Source organism: Chiroxiphia lanceolata, chromosome 14, assembly GCF_009829145.1.
Source record: "Chiroxiphia lanceolata isolate bChiLan1 chromosome 14, bChiLan1.pri, whole genome shotgun sequence".
Lineage (NCBI taxonomy): Eukaryota > Metazoa > Chordata > Aves > Passeriformes > Pipridae > Chiroxiphia > Chiroxiphia lanceolata.
Genome location: NC_045650.1, coordinates 8,482,565 through 8,503,292, shown reverse-complemented (window position 1 = coordinate 8,503,292; position 20,728 = coordinate 8,482,565). Strand labels below are relative to the sequence as shown.

The 20,728-nt window shown below is 43.1% G+C and overlaps 1 protein-coding gene across 10 annotated transcripts in view; it reads right to left on the bottom strand.

Annotated features, from left to right (window-relative positions):
* FGF13 (fibroblast growth factor 13) overlaps window positions 1-20,728 on the bottom strand; it is a 314,139-nt gene that overhangs the window by 54,025 nt on the left and 239,386 nt on the right. For 9 of the 10 annotated variants that reach the window (XM_032701955.1, XM_032701956.1, XM_032701951.1 and 6 more), the window contains one exon: window positions 5,058-5,168. In XM_032701955.1, coding sequence (XP_032557846.1) covers window positions 5,058-5,168 — 111 coding nt within the window. Of the gene's footprint in view, window positions 1-5,057; window positions 5,169-7,185; window positions 7,858-20,728 lie in introns of those variants that run through there. The other variant, XM_032701953.1, reaches the window with a different exon arrangement.

The window sequence follows — 20,728 nt, the reverse complement described above, 5'->3', positions numbered from 1 at the left end:
CAGAAGCAAACAAAAAGTTTTTCAAGATGATCAATTTTTTTGGTAAATTTCAGATCAAATTCAGTAAACATTTTGACCAAAAGGAAGGAGGAAGATGATTAAAAACCATCATTAACATCCCAAAATGCTTCCACTCAAAACTCAGTGGGGTTTTCTTTTTCCTCTTTTTAGAGGAGAATGGGTTTGAAAGAACAGAGTTAAATAAATTCAAAATGAAATTATAGCATATTCTTTAGCTCAAGCCCTGAATCTGTGCTTTCAAAACTGAGCTGCTTCGAATGTTCTGCTTGTGTTTATGCTTGTATACATGGTAATAGTGGCAGTATTTATAAGCAGAGAAGTGTCTCTTCAAAAAAATGAAGTTTCTGGTTTGTAAAGTGGCAAATTAAAACAAAAAAAAAGAAAAGAAGCAAAAAAAAAGCAAAGCTCTGCCATAGCTTGGATTCATGGATACGTTAAAATTGAACACATGCAATAAAGTGTTGAATACAGTACTCCATGTTCACTATGTAGGATTAAAAATAAAGGGGAGTTAAGAAAAGTTATCATAACCCAAAACATCTCTTTCCAGTCTGTAGTATAAATGAAGAGATAGGATAAAGTAATGCCAAACTGCCTCTCATTTCCAATGATTTATTACTTGGCTGGAAAACTCTGGCCTGCTTCAGGCTGAAGTTTGATATTTATGGTCACTGTCCGAAGCCAATTTAAAACTGAATTATGAATTTGAAATATTTTTATTCTTTTCAAAAGTATAAGCTAAGAGTTATGACCCCTTATAATCCTTTTTCAGCCTGAAAATCCCCAAATGGCCACATTTTATTAAAAAAGAAATTTACAGTTGGCCAGCATTTAATACAGATCCTAAATTATGGGTGTGGGATTGCCAAATGCCCTGAAGTTGGGCACTGCATTTCCTACAATGGTCAAATGTAGCAGAAAAGGTGGAAATATCCAGAACTAACAAATTAATGTAGGATTTAATAAAATCTGTGTTTTTCTTTCCCTCTCATATGGGAGAGTGTACATGCAGACACAAACACACACACACACATGCAGACCCTCCTCACATTCATCTCAAGTACAAAATCAACATAAATGACTTTCTCTCTTCACTAAGACAAACCCCTCTAATTCTGTGCAGTATTTGGGAAAAGAATCTTAGATTTTCAGTAAGGGAAATGGATTTTTCATTCGTTCTATCAAATGCTTGAGTTTATTTGGGGGAGAAAATATTCCCTTTCTGACTCATTAAATATTCCCTTGGAGAGCCCTCTTTTGCAGCTCAACCCCAAAAAGCAGCATCTGATCTTTGTGTAGGCTGAAGAGCACAATTTAAAGCTCAGTATCCAGGCAGAACCTGCAGGTCTCTTTTGAAAGATGATTTCCTAATGGCACATTTACAAGTAGGGCAGGTGTTTGGGTATTTTCAGCACAAGGGTCTGAGCACGGATTCCACTACGAACAGTGCTACGAACCTGTCATAACCAGCTGAGGACAGGGCAACGCCTGGGACAACTGAGAAGGCACAGCTACCAGGAGCCACAGAAATAGGCTTTAGTAAGTGATTCCTGGCTGTGCTTTGCTGGGCAAAGTGAGCAGATATGAGTCTGAGTGACTCCTGCCAGAGGATGGCTGGGGCACCCACTGCAGTGGGTGCTCAGCTGTTTCCCTAAGCAGCAGAACATTTTCCTGCCATAAACATACACGCTCTATTTTGAGGCAAGATGAGGGTTAGGCACACTCAGAAGCTGGTTTAAACTTCAGTGGGATGAACAGCTGCTGTGGCACAGACTGTTGGAATTTGAGAAAGGGCTGTTGGGGGGGGTGATGCTGACTCTGCTGAAGCAGAGAGGGACCGGCTGTTGGAGGGGTGCACACTCTGTCCTGTGCCAGCACAGCCACACATCCTACCCCAGCTACTGCCTCCAGGGAGAGGGGACATTAGCACTGCACCAGAAAAGGGACTGTCCCCTTTAGCAGCAGCTGTTATTCTCACTGTCCCTGCACAGCAGCAAGTCCAAATCTGGCTTCTGGAACATGAGTGTTCCAGAAGTGGCCTGTCCATGTCAGTGAATGCTGATGGCACCCACAGCAAAGCCACACAGCCCCATCTCTCCAAGTCCCCAGCACCACAGACAACAGGATACAGGTGCTATCACATTTCTAGGGGATGATCCTCATGTGGGCAGGTATGACAGAAAGGGTGGCAAAAAAGCCACAGGAAAATAAATTACTTGCTGCTGTAATCAGTTGGTGTCAGCATAAAATAATGCAAAGCTATTTGCATCCTAGTCTTTCCCTATTACATTTGTGCTGTTTAAAATAAGGATTTAATATCCATCCTAATGAAAAACTTAGTGATGCCTAAGGGAGAGATGATCTTTGCCATGGCCCTTGTGCAATACAAGCTGACATAGAAATAAAGCTGTGAAACAAGAGGCAGCAGGCCACAGCTGAATTTATGAACGTATACGTTACTGTGAAGTCTGTGCCAGTCTTGGCTTGGCCACCTGGACTTTCGTATGCTTTCTGCAGAATATTGTTTCCTATATTTCCTTATTTTATCAATCTTGAAATCTTTTTGTCTTGCCAAAACTGGGGAATAAATTCTGCCTTTATTTAAATTCTTGCCCTATTTGACATACCTAATGAGTAAAAATCTGTTTCTCAGCCAGGAGATCCTTTCCACACGGCACTTCCTCAAATCACATGGAATCTTGGCTAAAACTGAGGCCCGATGAGTGCTATGGCTCCTTAAATCCCTGTTTCATTTTCTGCCTAAATTTTGCTCCAAACTCTCATCTTTCTTTTAAGCTCCCTGCAGTTGTGGATGCAAACTTGTTTTTGTGAACCCTGCATGCAGCAGTAGGTCTGCAGAGCTTGAAATAATTGCTCCCGAGTCAAGAGCTGAAGGAGAGTTTCAGGCAACTTCCCACCCAGCTCCAGGTAATAAATGATGGAGAAGGTGGATCCTGGCCCCAGGCTGCTGTCGGGAGCACAAAAGACAGCTGGTTATGGGGGGCTGCAAGCTCTTCCTGTCCTACCATACACAGGGAAGAATAATTGCTTTTGGAGGGGGCTACAAGTCCCGTGGCTTCCCTGCAGTGCATGAAAATGGACTAAATGAGAGATGTCTCTGCAGACACTGGAAGAAAGGATTTTAGAGGGTCTGATCTGCTAAGTATTCATGTTAGCAAGGGCTGGGGGGAAGCACCTTATGTGGACTCTGACCCGCAGTACAATCAGTCTGTCTTACTAGTTCTATTAAAATATTGCAATTAAAATTAATTCAGGACTGCAGGACACCAAGAGCCATACACCTACCTTACATAAAAGAGGAGTATGATATTTTTTTTATGATAAAACCCTCCTCTGTTCTGCTCAGCTGCAATCAGTTCTGGGATACTTCCATTATATATAAGTATTCAGCATTTTGGAAGGCTGGTATACAGAAACAAGGAGTTTTTATGATTTGCTTAGTAATCTATCAGGTTATGGTCAATTTAAGGACACAGTGAGAACAAAGATATCTTAGAAAAAGACATATTTGTATTTCCATAAATTTTATCTTGTTTCAAATCTCAGAATCCCTATTAGAGGGATCCCAAGCCAAGTATTTGGATGAAACAACCAAAAAAAAAAAATCAATATTTGCAATTTCAGATATTTGCTTTGGTAAATTAAAAGTTTATAGCAATATCACACTTGGAGGGAAGGAGGAAGCTTTGCCTATTTCCTCATCTTTTTTTTAAGATAATTAACAGAATTACCCCAAAATCCTGAATGATCTTTACTGACTTTAAAAATCTTAAATATCAGGTCACTTACTTGAAAGAAAAGCACTGTTTAAGGTCCATAAGGACCATTCTTAAGGTAAATTTTGTGGCTGCACTAGGAGAACTGTGTAAGGTGGCAGTAGCCATCACTGATGTGGTCTCTGCAGGTGATGATGGGACCTGGAGCCAGACCACAGGTGTCCCCACAGGTCCTCACTGTCCCTTATGGTCAGCACCTCCAGGGGCTCCAGGGGGGACCTCCTCCCACAGGGAAACCAACCCCCTCCTCTCACCGAGAAGGTAACACAGGGATGCAAAAAGGATTGAAGAGGGTGTGGGAAAACGATGGGAGCAAGTGATGGGGCAAAAAAGATGCAATATCTTCTACTGCATCAAGTGCTCACTCTGCCATATTCTAGTGCCCTGTAAAATTAAATGATGTTTCATCTGCAAATGCTTTTCATATTAAATTATGCCACTGAAATCAGTGCTTTTTATAAATTAACAAAGAAGGTCTGTGTGTGGATTTTTGGTTTGTCATCTAAGTGGCCTGAAATACCTTCTTAAAACTCCTTGCATTCTTTACAAAAATGTAGTTTAAGCTAAACAATACAACTATGTGAAACCCTTAAATATTTTATTTACACACACCAGATCCATTCTCCAGTCATCTTGTCCTTGTTTTCTATTAATTCTCCAAGTTCTAAAAAATTCCTAACAACCAACAACCAAAAATGCCCAAGGCTTCTTCACAGAAAAGCTGAGGGAAATCTGGTGGAAAGTTGATGGTATAATTAAGTTTAGAAGAAGTAAAAAATAATAATAATAGGGAAATGTGAACTTTCAAATGATGATGAACTCTCATTGTGTGAAATAACATGGCTCTGTTTGAATGAGCCCCTGTTTAGGAGTGGAGATAGCGTTATTCTATTTCAGGCTCTCTGAGTAGGCGAGCAAATTTTCCCCGTTGGAAAAAAAAAAAATCTAATAAAATCCAAAGGACAGCCATGAAGTTCTCTAGATTACCATGGAGATAACATTTGCTTTGTTTGTCACATGTGTCATCATTACCTCCTCTAGTTCATTATTTCTATAAGGGATTTTTATCTGTATTTCTCTCAGACCCAGTAAGTCTGAAGGACTTCTGCGCTGCGAGCACAGCGTTAGTGCCACTTTCACTCACTCAGCCATCCCAGGACAACAGTTTTGATCGGACCTACATGGGAGAAATGAGACACCACAATTCACAAACACACCATTTATTCTTGTGTCACTTACTATAACTACTGTCTTCCTCTTTTGTTCCATCAATTGTTCCATCTGCTTGCAACTGCAAGTGGTATCCTTGCCTGCTGTATAGCTTTGTTACTATACCTTTAAGCTGAGGCTCTGTAAAAGAACAATAGTGAGATTAATGTGGGAAATCCTGATGTGCTGTTCCAAACAAACAGGATGTTAAAAACGAATCTTCAGGTTTCTTCTCAAGGCTGAGATAAGAAAAAGTCCCAAAACAAAGGCAGAGAAACCGGCTTTGCAACACTTTTCATTCAGGCTGAGATCAAATTTATGTCTATGAAATCAATTGCCAAAATGATTAAATACTATTTTCAACTGCAATGTAAATAGCACAGTAAAATCTACTTCCAGTGAATACAGATTCCAACAGTGTCCTGCTTGGCCTCAGGAGCTCAGCCCTATCTCATTTAAGATTAGAAACAAGCTGGCAAAGAATGCATTCTGTCTTTTAAAAAAGGTGTGAGTTCTTAAATGGAGAGGAAAAAGAAGACTTTACGATAGCACTAATATAAGCCATAGAGACAGTTGAGAGCCTAAATATATAGCAGCAAACGTTTAGCACAGGAACTGCTGCAGCTCTAATAAACAAACCCCATCCCTTGCTGCTCCAAAGAGTATAGAGCCTCCAAAGCGATAAACTACTCAATGAACATATGGAAAATGGAGGGGGAAATCCTGAAATCCAGCAATGTGTGGAGCTGCAAAATAAATATTACCATAAGGGCTGAGGTAATTACCTCCTCAGCTAGAAGAAGAAAGATCAAAACAACACAGAGTTTGGATAGATTTCTTTTTTTCATAACCATCCTCAGATTCACAGTCAGAGAGTGAGATATCTCACAGGGTTTCATATCATTCCAGACCAAAAAGTATACAGCAGCAGGGCATACAGTATGCTGTCAAGTGTGTCATTTAAGATATCTAGGTAATGCATCAGGAGTAATTACAAAGAAAGGTCTATGTCCACTGAATCCCAATGACATCTGCATTGTAGTCATTTCACACAATTACGTTTGTCAGGAGCTGATGCATCCCTGCAGCTCGCTCCACAACATCTTACTTTATTCAGAGACAAACACACTGTGAAGATATGTTGTGTCATTTCCACCAGTCTGGAAAGTGTGTCTGGATAAGACTCCTTATGTTTGTGCTCAAAGACATTAGGGATTCTGCTACTCTACTTCATTTTAGTAGGGGTTGAAGGCAAAAACTTACAACAGTTTGCATAAGCATATTAGTTCTTATTAGCAACCTTTAATGAGTGTACTGATGGATGCATATCTACCAACTTTTCTGAAAACAAATTATTCCAACCCTCACTTTGGCTTTTTAGTCACAATCCATCCCAAAGCTGTTTGCAAACTGTGAGCAAGGCAGCTCTTCTGTGGCTGCTGAGCAAGGTGGACAGGTGGAGCAGTTAATGGCATCGATGCTCCAGCACAGCAAAGCAACAGCAACATTACCAGAGGGTTTTGCTCCTCCCACATACAAAACAATGCACTCAGATCAGAGACTGTGTCTTTGTGCCTGATCTTTTGCACCTGTGACACAGAGAACATTGTGTCCGCAGGACAACTGCAGGTATGGGATTCCTAGAAAGGAACAGGGTGCTGAAGCAGAACTCTGGAAGGGGCCAGTGAAAGCAAAAAGCTTCATCTGCAATCAGGAGATAAAGCACAGCACGGACATTCTGAGAAGGACAACAAAAACAGATCCCTAAGACCACTAAGTTATTTAACGTACAACTGGAGGAGATGCATGTGTGGGAACTTCCCCGCTGGCATCTCCCCCACAGATAAACAACAAGTGTATGCATATGTGTATGTGTAACACAGAGACAGACTCCTGAATTACCAATACATGTGTGCACACACGTGTGCAAGTGAGACAGACAGCAACAGTGTGTGTTACCCGTACAAACCAGATGAACATGACTGGGAAGGGACTGGCATGGCGCACTATCAGACGATACAAGCCACAACTGGCAACACCTGCACATTCATTTTACCAGCTCTGAGACACCTGTCTCCCCTTTCCCCGCACCTGACACACATCCCAGTTTCCATTAAATTAAACAAACCAACCCCCCAAAGATATACCCCTTGCCAACCTGGTCGCCTTCTTCGCCTTTTCTTGGAGCCAAAGAGTTTGACCCTGGAAAACACATTCAACTTGTTCTTGTCGCAGCTTCCCTTGCTCTTGCTGGGGCTGTTGACACACTTACAGGCATTGGACTTCTCCCGCTCCCTGGCTTGTCTCTTCTGGCGGATCAGGGAGCTGGCGATGGCTGCAGCCATGGCCGCCACCGCCCCGGCACCACCGGCGGGTCAGGCACGCGGGGTTTGCTGGCTGGCCACGGGTGCCACAGCCAGCATGCTGCTCGGCCCGTCCCCAAGGCTGGGGACGCTGCCGGGCACCTTGGCCAACGCCACCCACCGCCAGTCGGCTTGGGAGCCCAGGAGGTACCGGTGGGATGCTCGCACCAGAGCCCCAGGTCGGGGTGCAACAGTTTAGCTCGAGCGTTTTTGTCCGCTGAGATCTTCCCCTTTTTCTGACTTTCTGATGCTTTTTTATTCCTCCCAACTTCTAGCAGGGGAAAGTTTGCAGGCAGAGGTGAGCGTTTCTACGGAGATCACGCAGATCACTTGTAAGACATCCCTCCGAGCTTCTCCAGACGCACTATTTGCATGCAGACATGGCACATCCACTTGGTGCAAGATCATTGCATCTCTCCTAGCCCCAGTTTCTCCAGTTAACTTTTCTCCCCACCCATCCCCTCCCCATTCAAATCCCAGCAAACACCTGTTAGACTCCAGCAGGGGCTGTCCAGTTGCAGGGGGGTTTCTGGATCCTTTTTCCTCTTCTCCCTTAAGAAGAGATCCGGAGCAAGTGGTGGTGGAGACACTGGGGTGAGGTGCGGATGCCCGGCCCCTTGGCCGCCGGCTGCTGAACGCCTCGGGAAGCCTCTTCGCCTTCGCTCCTCACAGGTGCCGCCGCCAGCGCAGATTCCCCTCCACGGGCACGTTCGGCTTTCGCATCGCAACACTTCCCACCAGACGGTAAACAGGCAGCGCTCCCCTGACGCCTGGGCGCCGGCAGCCCAGCGCCGGGACTGCAGCAGCAGAACAGCAGCAGGAGCAGCAGCAGCAGAATCCCTCCGGCAGCGATGCGGGCACCGCGCACACCCCACGAGCCGTGCGCTGGGTACAGAAATGAGGCGACGCAGCAAGCCCCTTATCACCACCCTCCCCTCCTCCTCCTCCTCTCCCTCCTCCTCCTCCTCTCCCAGGCGAGGCAGCGAGCGGGAGCCCTGCCCGGCGGCGCTGCGTGCGGAGCTGCGGAGGGGCCGGGGAGGAGGGGGCTCGGGGCGGGCAGCAGGGGTGCCCCGGCCGCCCCCCGGCCGGACCCGCGGGCCGTGGGTACCTGCTTTGGACGGAGCCGCCTCCTGGGGAGGCGCAGACACCCAAACAGACGTGACTGCGATGAGCAAATAGGTGGCTCCTGGGCTTCGAAAGAGGAGGGAGGATACCTGGCTCGCAGCAGGACGGGGCTCGGGGGGACCAGGCAGGTGGCCTCCATCCACAGCTCTCCCCTACCTTTGCCTTATCCTTACAGGATGGACCTTCTGATCCACTGATTTATTGGAGGCTTTTTGCCTCTCTTGCCACTCCTTTCCCTCACCTGCTCTCAGCTCCAGTTTTGTAGCAGACTAGAAAATCTTCAGAGAGAGCAATTTCCTTGTCATTGCCACATTCTCCTTCTTCCCTTTGTCCCCCACGGTGCCTCTGTGTCCCCCGAGGCCAGGCTCTCATGTCAGATGGTTTTATTCACCTCTAGATAAGTGTAAGCCAGATATGGTGGTACCAGGGCAGGGAAAAGCAGCAGTGCCAAGATGCCTGGTCAGAGCCTGGCACTGCACTGTGCTTAATGCTCTGCACAGTGCACACTGAACCCTGCACATATCCATGCCCCAGGACAGAGGAATCAGAGGTCCTGGAGGTCCCTTTGCAACCCATTCCCTGCTTTTCAGCATGCTTTCAACAGCTGGAGCTAAATCAAAGCCAATTCAGGCTGGAAACAAAACAGAAATCTGCAGCCCTGAAGGCAAACAACTACTGAAAGAATTTATCCCGAGGCTGAGGGGGTTTGCAGCCACTTACAGGCACTGAGACGGGATGGCATGTCCCTGTGGACTGGTTCCTTGCAGGAGCTGAGCTCAGTGGGGACTGCAGTGGCAACAGGCTTTGGTTATCCAAGCCTGGGACCTGCATCCTGTTTGCCCTGGGCCAGCTCTCCTGGGGCTACCGAGACAGCATCAATGGGTTGGTGTGACAGCACCAGGTTCCTGATGTGCTTTCAAACTCAGCCAGGCTTCTTAGGATACCTGCCCCTTCTTCCTCCTACATGTGCCCTTGGCAAAGGCAGGTCCTCTCTTCCCTCTCTGGGGTCACACACTCTGATCCCAGGCAAGCGCAGCAGAAACCATGCTGCCCAACATCTTCACTTCAGAGAGGTCAGTTCAAAAGAAGTACCTCTTGCTGTACCTCTGCAAACGTTACAGTCCTTCTTTCCACTAGAAACAGCTCACAACAGGTCCAAATCTCTCTCCTCCAACTGGGAATTCCTGCCCCAATAAAACACGTTGTATGTCCTGGCCCTAATAACAGAAATGCCCACACTGTACAAGTTCTAAAACAATGTCTGACTGCAAGTACAATGTTTGCCATCACAGCCTGAGACCTCAACAGCTGACATGGTGTATTGAATTGGGCAGCCCCATACACCCATCCACAACACCTCTTTTCTGCAGGAAGTGTGTGAGTACATGTACACCGACATGTTCATGTATATATACACACCTTTGTTTATGAGGCAGTTCATGGCATGCACATATACATACTAAATAAATACTCCTAATTTCTTACTGGAGTTTAACAGTAGGGTAAAAATAGCTGTAATTCACAAGTTCCACCACTATCCTCATCTGCCAGTCCACATAAGACATGTGAAATCCAATTCAGGAGACAGCCAGTTGGATATTATTAGCAATAACTCATCCTACTCAATTCACTGGTAACGTACTATGAATTTTGCCATCTTTCCACTTCCAATACAGTCATGAGTGAGACTTGTTTTTCCTGAGACTCACCAATTACTTCATAAATATTCCCAGTTTGGAAAGCAGCGTTTGATCTTCAGATCAAAGTGAAACTGCCTTATTGTGATCTGTCCTATAGGTCACATTTCATTTTCACAATGACTAACCAGAACTCAGAATTAGGCTAACCTTGAAAATCCTGAGGAAAAGCAGTATATAAAAGCACTATTTAGGATATCTTTCTGCCAGCATTCCAGGCTGTATGCTTAACATCCATAATGAAAATTCATTTGCACAAATGTTCCTTGACAGATAACTAAAGAGAGGAATAAAAATAGCATATATGCATAATCAGATTTAAGTTTCAAAAAACAGTCCTCCAGTTTTTTTGCATGATCAACCTCTCCAACTATCGGTACTCCTACAAACATGTCTTCATTTACTATAAATGGCACATGAAAATGAAGATCTTGTTGGGAAAACGTTTTTGGTACAGGACAAGTCTTTGGACTACTTCAGTGTTCCAGACATAAAGATCTCAAGGAACAGCTTTATTTTCTTTGAAAAGCAAGAGCTGTTCACTCCCCACCGTGCTAAAAAGGTAAAATAAAATAACACTCCAAGTGACTTTTTAAACATAGAAGACAACCCTACTCCTTGAACGTACATTCTCTTCCTTTCTTTATGACAATTGTAATGGGGCACATTTAAAGGTAAAGGGTAAATTGCCAGTCCCATTTCAATCAAAAATGAAACACCTCTTAAGAAATCAGTACAGGGCAGACTTGTACAGTTACTGTCAGAGACAGCACTGTGATCTCCCTGGAGCTGGGATCTGACCCAGAAGCAATTCCACTGTTTTGAAGTAGACCAAGATCTCATCCACTTTTGATTTACAATTTTTCCTCCCAGATATCTGTTGTCTTTGCTTATGATTATTTCCATGATTCTGATCATTAAAACATACTCGAACCTTTAGGAGTTGCCTGGACTGGGCAAAAGTAAAGCCTGCAATTTGGTGCCCAAACCAGGACTGGCCCTTTGACTAATACATAGTTTTCAACCAACACAAAGTGTGCTGCCCTTGCTTCTCAACTCCTGCATGGAAAGGCACCAAACCCCTGCCATTGGCCCAAACTGCAAGCAGTGGTGGTTCTTTCACCAAATTAGAGGAAACTCCAAATGTTGTGGGCTCCATCCTCCTTGAACCATTTTGTGCTGTGGCAGCAGACCACTGCTGTTTGCCATGAGTTTGAATCTATCCTGAGTGCAAAATATTTATGTCAGGTCTTATCCACACAGCTGCACAAAACAAACACTGCACAAAAATCGAGACCAGATGAAAAATCCCAAGCCAGCTCCAGAGCTCACTGTCGTGAAACAAGCTGCAAGTATTGACAAACCCCAGAGGCTGTGCAGCATGTCCATAGCCCACTGCAGCCTGCGAGCAGAGAGACTCTTTTCCCCCACTGGTGATGCTATTTCGGCACACGAATGTCAGCAGATGTGATCAGGCTGGAGAAGGGAACGGGTGGAGGAGAGACAGCACTTGCCATCTGCCTGTTCAAGTGCACTGGTGATGGGCATGAGCCCAACATGTGACTCACTGAGGGACCCAAGCTCCTCTGTGCCCTGTTAGAAGCATTAATGATTCTCAGGACATGTTGCCATAAAGTAGGGACTTACTTCCAGCACCTTGGGTCAAAATATCCTATCCTCAGACTAAACAGCATGTTCAATTATTTCCTCTTCCCCTATAAACAAGTAGGAGAAGATTTATAGTAGGTCCTATTTAAACACACAGTTGCTGGGCAAAACAATTGCAGTATGAAAATCAAGGCCAGAAGAAAAAATCACAAGCAAGCTCTAAACCTCACTCAGTCCAGCATAAGTTTCAAACCACTCCTCTACAGTTACAAATTTGAAGCTGCTTTGCTGTGACAAAATAAATTCAGCCTGGCATGGGGTGTCAGGAGTCCCTCCCAAGGCTCCTTTGTTCTTGCTGGGGTAGCACACTGCTGCTGCTACAGAACAAGCAGCAAAAAAATGAATCTTAAGGACTCAAACCTATGGACTATTTTCACTGCCTACACTCTCCAAAAGTAGAGAATTATTTTCTGAAAAGCGCCACCAGAACCTCTTCCCTCTCTTTTCAGGATGAGATAAACAAGACTTCCTCCAGTCAGGGATGACACAGCAGCACTGAGGCCCCCAGTGATTTTTTGCTCTTCTAAGTAAACAAAATTACTATTCACCAGGAAGCAGAGCTGTTCAGACCCAAGTCCTGCATCACTTAACTCCTCCGTGAAATATCCCATGGAAATGACTCAGCCTTTCCTCTGCAGCCAGCTCCAGGGTGGACACACGCGCTGCAGAACACTGAGTGCCTGGGTGCTCTTTGCCTGAGGGATGAGCATGGGCTGCTGGCCAGTTCACTACCCCTGAGAGCCCAGTTTTCCCCTAGATGTGGGTCAAATAAGAGTCAGCTAGAGGTTTATTTCTGAGTGCGAGGTGGAAAAAGGTATTAGTGGAAGAGCTGAGCCTTCAAGCAGCTCCAGACCAAGAGCTCAAATTTGAGGATATTTTAGTAACAGACCAACTGGCCTACCTTAAAATTAACCTTAATAGTAAAGAATGGCTACAATGACCAGCTGCAAAGTGAAGTATTTTTATGTTGAGAGCATAAGGGTACTTGTAAATAGCAACATGGATGTTCCTATGTGTGTCTGTGCCATGGTACTTTGCATAAATGCACTGAATAGCCCTGCTCAGAAACATGAAAAAAAAATCAAAATAAATTGCTGTGACACCAGTGTAGACATGCCACCTGGACTCATTTTGTTTAAAAGCTCACTACTTCTTCAAGGGATTAATTGGCTGATTGATTTCTGCCTTTTCAGGATACAGAATCATGAATCCCAACACCAGAAGAGACACCAGTACAACTTCTGCACAGGACTGGATGTGCCAAAACTGGCCCCCATCCAGCAAAGCAGAGAAACACATCCCTGACTTCAACATGAGTCATCTCACTAGGACTACTCTAAGATATTTAAAAAATAATTATGCAGCTGATGCATTACAAAAGGTTCTCACATTCTAATCCCATTCTCTTATCTACACAAGTTTGCTAGGACAAGGTCCTCTGACTGACAAGAATTTGGGTCTTTTCCTCATGACTTACATGACCTGCTAAATGCTCATGATGGCCATGACACCACATATCAAGAACACCAGTTTCCTCTCAGATTCTCAGAGAAAACACTAATAGAAAAATCCCGTTTCTTCCCCTTTCTGCCTGTGAATTCCAATTCCTTTACAGCACTCAGTCAAAACTTGATTTGATCTGACCTGGTAGTGCAGCCATTTTTGGAAAAGGAGGGCATTGTTTGAAGGTAGAAAAACGGAAATATTTTTGCCTAGGTTAATCCATATTCAGTCATCCCAAAATGTCAACCACAAAAGAACGTCTATCTGGTGCAGAAAAGATCAGTGCCAATCAGCTGGGAAAGGTCACAGAACAAACAGAAGAGATCAGTTCCCACAGCTCTGTGGGCTCCCAAATTGGGAACATGTTATTCTGGTGTCTTGGGGGGCCCAGTCTAAGGCAGGAACCTGCAGCAGTGACCAACAGACTTCTCTGCCCACCACAAAGCCGTAGCAAACTATACTCTCACATCAGTATGCACAGAAGTATCTGTTCATTCACCTCTCAGCATGATGACTCTTGGAAACATCAATGTAAATGACAGCTTATCATCCCTGAAATATTTACATCTCAGCATGGGACACACAAGAAGTGTGGGCTATATACCACTGTCAAACTTAACATAAGGCCACTTTACACATGACAAAACACTGTAAATAGCCTTTCACAGAGCCAAGGTAAGTTGCCTACAAATTGCCACATTACTCAAATAAGATTTTTTTTCCCCACCTTTATATGGATCTGATGGTTCAACCTTTGTCAACAGCTTGATGAAAACAGACTCACTGGGTCTCCAGTGAGTTGGAGCCTCTGAGAATTCTCTCTCCCTCCCACTGCATCCAAGCATTTTGACCAGCTTCTCACAGTCATGGTCCCTGCTTTGGTCAGAAGCCAACTTCTGCCCCACTGCTTGACTTGAAATAACTACAGAGCCCTTCCCCTGTGATCATGTGAGGGATGCCAAGCTTGCTGTTTTCTGTTGCTGTGTTAATGATGTAAGACTCATCTGTTCTCTGATAATGAGACCAAATTACCTGGGCTGGGGTCAGAAGAGCCTGGCAATGGTTTTCTGTTACTTTTACCTGACTGTCAAGATCATGACACCACATTTACACAGACAAATGAGAATGGGAGCAAATGAAAGAGACTTTGAGGAAAAAGTGCCACATCCTGGATAGAAGCAGAGCTCTGTAGGAACTGGAGTCAGACCCTGCACTGGGTCACTGATGCTTCTCTAAATGTGGAAGTGGAGCCTTGCTCACTCGCTGTCATGGAACTGGTACCAGTTTATCAGAACAAAATGCTGGTCTCAGTTTCTGTAACCAGAAGGAAGGAATATCCTTGAGGATTAGGAAAAGAGCCATGAGCCTGAACTTCCATTCTGTCTCAGTTCACCAAGTAATACACATGGTACGAATGTATACATGACAAGATCTAAGATCAGTGATGCAAAAATTAGGTTTATCTAAGTTCATCTGACCAAATATCTGGACTGTACAACAAAGAAAGAGCAGAGAAAGGCACCTCCTGGTGGCAATTCATTCCCATACAAAAACCCCACCACTATTTTCACAGCTACATGTAGGAAAACACTACCTCTGCTTTACTGAACTACTGCTGAAGGGTGATTCAGACTGTAATCTATGTGATGAATTTTTATGACACATAACATTTACCACCATCAAAACTAAATAATCACTTAATAAAGGTCCATGTAGCTCAGTGTCTTGCTTCTGGCAGTGCTCAGTAATACATGTGAACATAAAACCAGCCTGAGTAGTCGCACAGTTGCACTTCCCACACACACACCTTCCAGCAACTGGCCTCATGACAACTCCAGGCCTAGCAGGAGCTGCTGCTGGCAAGAGCAGAGTAAAGGTGATGCCTAGAAATCACAAGGGGATTTAGAGATGAAAAATACAATGTATCATAAACAAACTGAAGGGAATTCATTACCATAGGTTAGATGCACTGTTTCTGCAAGCAACAGCAAAAAAAAAATATATTGGCTAGCAAACAGGAATGAGAACCACAAGCCAGCATTTGCTCTATGTGATTTAAATAGGTCTGAAGACTAGAAAAAATGTGTATGCAAATTCCACACAAGCAAATTAGAAGAAATTCAGAGAACTCAATTCAGAGAAGGAAGCTAATAGCAGAACATCTGCTGCCGCTCCCAATATTCGCATTAGATGGCTGGGTACATTTCTGGGAACTCAGACCTCAACAGAAAGCACAGAAAAGTTCTGTTGCTATGCAGAAAAACATTGCTTAGAAATTAGAGAAATAGATATGAAGCTGCCCAAGTTCAGCACTGCTATTCCTCACTTAAGTCCAGCTGAACTGCGATAGGGACACATTTGCTCATACAGAGACTCCATAACTGTCCACCTTGTAGCTACATTTCTTCCTAAAACCACCACAAAATGAGTACATTAAGCTGCACAAGTATATACAAAGATAATACTGTGATTTTAATTAAATTACCGGTCCATATGTATGGCCTTTGCAACTCCTCAGTCATACAGCTAAATCATGCTGAGTTAAATTCACAGGAGATAGACACCCTATTAAGCAGATGATGATATACCATAAGGATTTCTGTTCTCTCCCTTCAACCCTCATCCCCTGTTTATCATTCTAATTTTCCACCTCTTCCTCCCAAGATCTTCTTTCCTTGTTTCATTAAAAATTACAACATGCTTCTAATGAGCAGTAGCCACAAAACCCATCAGTATCTCGATGTCCTTATCCTTCAGCTGAGGTCAACTTTATCTTGTTTACAAACAAATAAAGCTAGTTTAGCTTTATCTACAACACAACATGTCAAAGCTTAGGAACTTTTGCTGGGAAAGAAAGAACAAGGAGCAGAATTAGATTCTAAGGCACAGAAATAAGCCTGCTGAATCGTAAGAATTTATCCGGGCTGATCTTTCAATGTTATCATTTGAGCCACTCTACTCAGCCCATTCCATGTAAACATAATGAAGGAAGACTTCCCTGCATTTTCTGCTTCCTATATGGGGCAGTTATGAGAGAATAAAGTGTCTTAATTGTAAAAGGGGCACCTGTGTATACAGCTGCTGAGGTGATGTAGCCATATGGAATTAATTAAATTCCACAGCACTCTGCAAGGAATGCCCAGGCAGTTCCCCTCATATGATGGGAGCAAGATATGGCTCCCAGAAGTTGCTGGCATCTGTATTTCCTCTGGACTGGAACTGGACATCTCAAACCTCTGCAAATATGGGTTCTACATTCATACAGGCACAAATACAGACCTTTTTTTTCTGCCTTTCTTCTTCCGGACTCACAAATATGAGCAAATCCAGAATGCTTCAACAGTGGACAAAAAACAGGGAATCAGAGTAGAACTGTTAATCCTGGAAGAAACTTTCACCTCCCATCGTACTTTCTTTTTTTCCCAGCTCTGTAATATATGAAACATCTTACTCAGTAACTATATTTTTAAACCATTATTGCCATAAATTTTAGCCTACTTAAAAAGTTCTGATAGAAAGTCTTTTCAGGAAGCTTTCAGCAAAATATAGAATTTCCTCTACAGGAAGCATGCAGTAAAACATGAATTTGTAAACAGTTACAAACCGAACAAACGGGACAGATTTCCAGTACTGAAAGTACTGGAAGCGAATAAAACTACTAAAACCAGAAGCAAGAGGGACACCTACAGTTAGTCTGGGTAACTGGCCCAGCAGGGTCGTCCACTTTGCAGTTCTGTTTCGGTCAGTGGTGATATTTAATCACAACAAACGTCCTCGGTGCCTCTGGCTGTAATTAACAACAGGCTTGAAAGGGCAGGGTTGAGGGGACCAAGGAAAGCCGCTGGGATCTTGCCCTGAACGCGTCTGTATTTACTCGGCACTCGGTGCCGTCCCCATCGCTCCCGCCGCGGGTGAGCGGCCCTGGGCGTCGGCTCCGGGAACCACGGAATGGGACAGGTTGGAAGGGAACACAGTGGATCCAACCTCCCTGCTCAAGCAGGGTCATCCTAAGGCACGTTGTACAGGATCAAGACCCCGGGCGGGTCTTAATAGCGCCGGTGGAGAGAACCCGCCGCTGTCCGCGGTGCTGAACCGCGCCGGGGCCGCTCCTCCGCGCCCAGCCCGGCTCCACCGCCCCGCACACCTTCCAGCTCCGCGGCTCTTTACAGCAAGGTTACAATCAAACATCAAGGCTCGTAATCAACCGTACATTGTGGCTGTGCAACATACTCCCCAAAATACAGCAAACTCTTTTGCCTGTTTCAGACTCATCTTTACCGCCATCATGCTATAAAACTTCGCGCTTTTGCAGAAGAGAAAGGCAGATCTGGATCATATGTGAAGTGATTATGTTCTGTAAATGCCTAAAACATTGCAGGCTGCTTAATTCACATTGTACACTTTACTATATTTAGAGTTACTATATTAATTTAGAATAGAAAAAGAAACATGGATGCCGCGTGCATCGCCCTAGAAGTTGATTATTAATGTTGTTATTTCTAATACAGAATGATATATGGCCCAGACAGTTATTATCAAACTCTCACAGTTAATATCTAATGCTCTGTACACGCTGCCTATCAGAGTTTTTTTTGATATTGGGTTATCTTCCAAGAGTCCCTGGATTTGCTTTTCTCTTCTAGCCGTAGGGCGTTGGTTCTTACAGTAATCGGATCATTTCACGTACCACATGCAGAGAACACACTTTTTCATTATTAAAGAAAACTAAATTACACCATCACAAGCCTTTAGCTAAAATATTTGCAAAAGAATAGAGAAATTAAGATGGTTTTGTATTAAAAATGTTTTCAAGTTATTAACGCCATAACAAGATTGCCTTCAGTTAAGGTTAGGCACAGTACACTGATGAAAGGCAATTAGGAAAGAACTGGAATTAGTAGGTGTTTTCTCTAAAGCAAGGCTTATACCTGACAAAAAGCTTGTGTACAAAATTAACTAAATATGTGGCACAGATGCTTAAAAGGCCATAAAATCAACCTGTTTGACATTTGAAATACATATTCAATCAGGACAAATTTGCCAGTTCAGCAGCATATTCAGTATATTTACAGCCCCAATCAGTAGGAATTAACAGTAACACCTGCCTTATCCTTCTTAAATAACATCTTTTTAGCGTTAGCAGAGAAATTCCATGAAGAACAACCACATTCTTAATATTAAGAAATATTAAACTCTAATTTCTTTATACAGTTTATGATCTCTACAGAGGACTAGTTGCCAGGAAGTACCTTCTAAATTTTTCCTGTAAAAAAATATTGCCTAAATACATCTTACCTGAATAAGACTTTCTTATTCCCAAAGCCATGCTGCCTTACAAGCTGCTCCTACCCAGGCAATTGCAGTCTACATTTGAAGCAGATACACAGGGAGTAGATCAGAGAAAGTTTAAGGCATATTTAAAGTATTCTCTAAGGTACTGGCCAGAAACATCAAACCCATACTCGCGGTATAGAGAGATCATTAATGGGCATTAGTGACAGACCATTATGACTTTCAGAGATCATTAAAGATTCATAATGTAGCTGCATTGTTCTGGCAACATCTAACCATTTCTTGGACATAAATGTACATTTCTCCTACATGATTTACTTAAACTTATTATTTTTGAGTGTCAAATTTTGTTTTCTGCCTCCTAGAATTACAAAGAATGGCTGTAACAGGATCCTGTAGTGCATTACGCCAGCCATAGGAGCCTGGTGCTTGGTTTATTTGATGCCCTTTATTGTAAGGCATTTTGCAACAGGAACAGCTCAACAACATCACAAGGTAGAATATGTATTATACTTTCTTTCTACTTTAAATAAGCTGCATTATTGATGTATCACAAATGTTGCAAGTACAAAAAAGCACTTAAAAGAATTAAATCTGCTATCAATTCTGAAGTAATTACATTTTGAAATTGTTGAGCTTTACCTCTGCCTTTCAGAAAAGTTCAAAATTTGATATTTGGATATAGTGAAAAATATTGCAGATATTCTAGTTTGGGTCAACCAAGCCAGCTACTCCTAATGCAGTTTTGGCAAGCAAAGAAAACTCTGAGGTTTAGTTTTAAAGATGTACAGTACTATAAACACTGTGGTCCAAAACATGACCACAGTTATACTTCAATTGTGTTAATCAAGGGCTGGATTCAAATTTTCTCTTGCTGAACCTGACTGAGATCTTATTTAACTTATCTTTCCTCAGCAAAGCAAGTTAAGGCTGCACTCACATATTACGTAAGTAATGCAATTTAGGCAATTTAGAAGCAGAGTCAGATTTCAAAGTCAAATACTGTTTTAAGTGTGCTTTGCTCATTGTGGAATCATATAATTACAAGTAGTAGAGAAGAGCTATTTAAAAAAAGCTCTGACTCTTCACCAGGGGTTACCACTCCCTCCAAGACATGTTTACAAGTCACATGTGCATGAGTTTGGTTTATTTTGTGGTGGAATTTGCTCATCCACAATGAGCAAATACCAGTTTGTCTTTTGGGAGGAAAATCACCAAACTCTAGCTCAGGAGCAGTACCTTCTCAATTCCTCTAACTCAATCACTTGCAAATGCATGAGATTTGCTAAGGATCAGACCCTTAAAGTCACAGACAAGCAAACACCTTCCAGATGCAGGGTTTTAGCTGTTAAAATGAGGTTTGGCAACTGAAGTCTCCAAAGCATTTTAACATATCTTAGCATTTATGTTGGGCTGAATCTAGACCTGAAAGGTGAAGCTCACCAATTTACTACTAATAAACAATTTTCCAAAAATAATAGTCCAGTGCCTACTAATACACATTACTGCTTATGTATTTGGAATTCACAACAACAACTATGCAGAAACATATCACACCATGAATTTCACAATTTTCGAGTAGTCACTGTTTGTTATGCCATGATTGCTTATAACCAAGCTGTGAATATTGGTTATATCCAAATATACTGTACAATTGAAAACAGCCTTAATTATTGTTGCCAGAAATGAACAGTACCACACCAGGAAAACTGCAATGCCAAAAAAATGAAGTTGATTCTTAGATCTCTCCACTGGGAAATGGCACCATTTTCAGGAAAAGAAGTCAAAAAGCCATGTGGAAGAACGTCTGCAAGTCCATTTCTAATTGCCTGCTGAGTTCTATTGATTTCAGACAACTGACCTTGAGATGATAGGTTTTATGTCACCCATGTCAATTACTGACAGGCAGTGAAAAGCCCAAAGTGGCTTCTGCCTTGCAATATAAACAAGGTTAATCTGCTTGTAAATGTAGTTCTTTTCTCACAAGCAACAGTGGATTCCCAAAGCCTACATCAATTTGTAAAAAAAAAAAAACTTCCTAAAGTTTACATAT